This window comes from Rhincodon typus, chromosome 47 (assembly GCF_021869965.1).
Source record: "Rhincodon typus isolate 14 chromosome 47, sRhiTyp1.1, whole genome shotgun sequence".
In the NCBI taxonomy this organism is placed as follows: domain Eukaryota; kingdom Metazoa; phylum Chordata; class Chondrichthyes; order Orectolobiformes; family Rhincodontidae; genus Rhincodon; species Rhincodon typus.
In genome coordinates, this window is record NC_063378.1 from 1,619,217 (window position 1) to 1,621,035 (window position 1,819).

Here is a 1,819-nt window from a genome sequence, read left to right on the forward strand (position 1 = left end):
CTGTACAGAGTCTCTGTGTATTCAGGGTGAGGGTCACTGTACAGAGTACATTCAGCAATTTCTCTCCCTCCCCACAGGATTTCCCTGTTTTACAGCTCAGTGAAATTGTTGATGACCAGGCGAATATCATTGGCTTCTCCATGTTGAATCCCAGACATCCGTTTTTCCTGGAGTTTATCCGTAGCCTTAACATGTCATGGAGGGAAAACTGTGATACGGCTCATTTCCCTGGAGCTGCGGTGAGTTTGGGGTTTGATCAGAAACTGAATGAGTGTGAGGTGGGAGTGATGTTAAAAGGCTCTGGGAGTGAGGGACTGTGAGCAAAGATTAGATTGTGAAGAACTTCACTGAATCAGGCTTTCAGAGACCCAGGACAGACGCAATGCACTGAATTCCCTCCAGCTGTGCTGTCCAGTGATACATTTTGGGATTTCCTCTCTCTCTCTCTCTCTAAATCTGAAATAGACTCCTTCACACACTGACAGGCCTGTCTCTCCTCTGTTTCTCTCTATGCCATTTCATTCTCACTCTCTCTGATTTTCTCTGTCTTTCTCTTTTTGTCTCTCTCTCTCCCCCTTATTTTTGTCCCTTTCCCTCTCCTTCTTTCACTCTCTGTCTATTCACCTCTCTCTCTCTTTGCCACACTCTTTCTTTCTCTGTACCTCTAATACTTCGCCCCTGACAATTTTGCTGTCCTCTGTCATTTTCCCTCTTCCTTTGCATTTCTCTCTCGAATTAATGCTGTCTTGTTCTCTAACTCTCTTTCCTCTTTCTATTATCCTGTCTCTTCCTCTCTCTCCGTCGCTCGCTGTCTCCATCCCACCTTTCATCCCACTTTCTCGTTCTCTTTCTCTCTCTGTCTGTCTGTATTCATCAGTCCTCCTCTCTCTCTCTTTGGCACTCTCTCTCTCCCTGTCTCCATCCATTCATCTTTCCCTGTCTCTCTCTCTTTCTCACTGTCTTTGTCTCTCTCGCTCTTCTGCTCCTCTCTATTTCCATATCTCCATCTCTTTCCCTGGTTCTCTCTGTCTCCCTCTCTGTCTCTTTCACTCTTTGTCTATCTCTCTACATTCCTCTCTGTTATGATCTCTCCATCACGCACCATCTCAATCGCTCCATCTTTCCCATGCTCAGTCTCAATCCCTGTCCTCCCCGACCTTTCTTCGATCCTCTCCCCATTGCAGAGCTCTGTCCCTACTGCCCCTATCCTTGCTGTCTCCTACTGTCTCATCACTTCCCCTCCCCCGTAACAGTGCTCCCTTTCTCTCCCCCTCCACACCTCCTGTAACAGTGATCTCTCTCTCTATCTCTCACCATTTCCCCCTGTAACAGTGCTCTCTCTCTCTCTCTCTCTCCATCCCTCCATGTGTAACAGTGCTCTATCTCTCCCCCCTCCCCTATAACAGTACTCTATCTCTCTCCCTGCCCTCCTAAAACAGTGCTCTATCTCTCCCCCTCCTCCCTCTTTAACAGTGCTGTCTTTCTCTCCTTGTCTCCCCCCTTTCAGTTCTCTCTGCCTCTCCCCCTCCCACAGTTTGCTCCATCACTCCCCCACCCCTCGCAGTTCTCTCTGTCTCTCCCCTTGCCACAGTGCTCTTTCTGTCTCTCCCCCAGTAGCTAGGCTCTGTCTCTCCCCCAGTCGCTAGACTCTGTCTCTCCCCCAGTCACTAGGCCCTGTCTCTCCCCCAGTCACTAGACTCTGTCTCTCCCCCAGTCACTAATCTCTGTCTCTCCCCCAGTCGCTAGACTCTATCTCTCCCCCAGTTGCTAAACTCTGTCTCTCCCCCAGTCGCTAGACTCTATCTCTCCCCCAGTTGCT

At 49.4% G+C, this 1,819-nt stretch overlaps 1 protein-coding gene across 1 annotated transcript in view; it reads left to right on the forward strand.

Moving 5' to 3' along the window:
* LOC125487922 (glutamate receptor ionotropic, kainate 5-like) overlaps positions 1-1,819 on the forward strand; it is a 14,837-nt gene that overhangs the window by 3,502 nt on the left and 9,516 nt on the right. Inside the window, exon 4 of the mRNA XM_048620567.1 lies at positions 78-239. Within this exon, the coding sequence (XP_048476524.1) occupies positions 78-239 (162 nt within the window). The remainder of the gene's footprint in view (positions 1-77; positions 240-1,819) is intronic.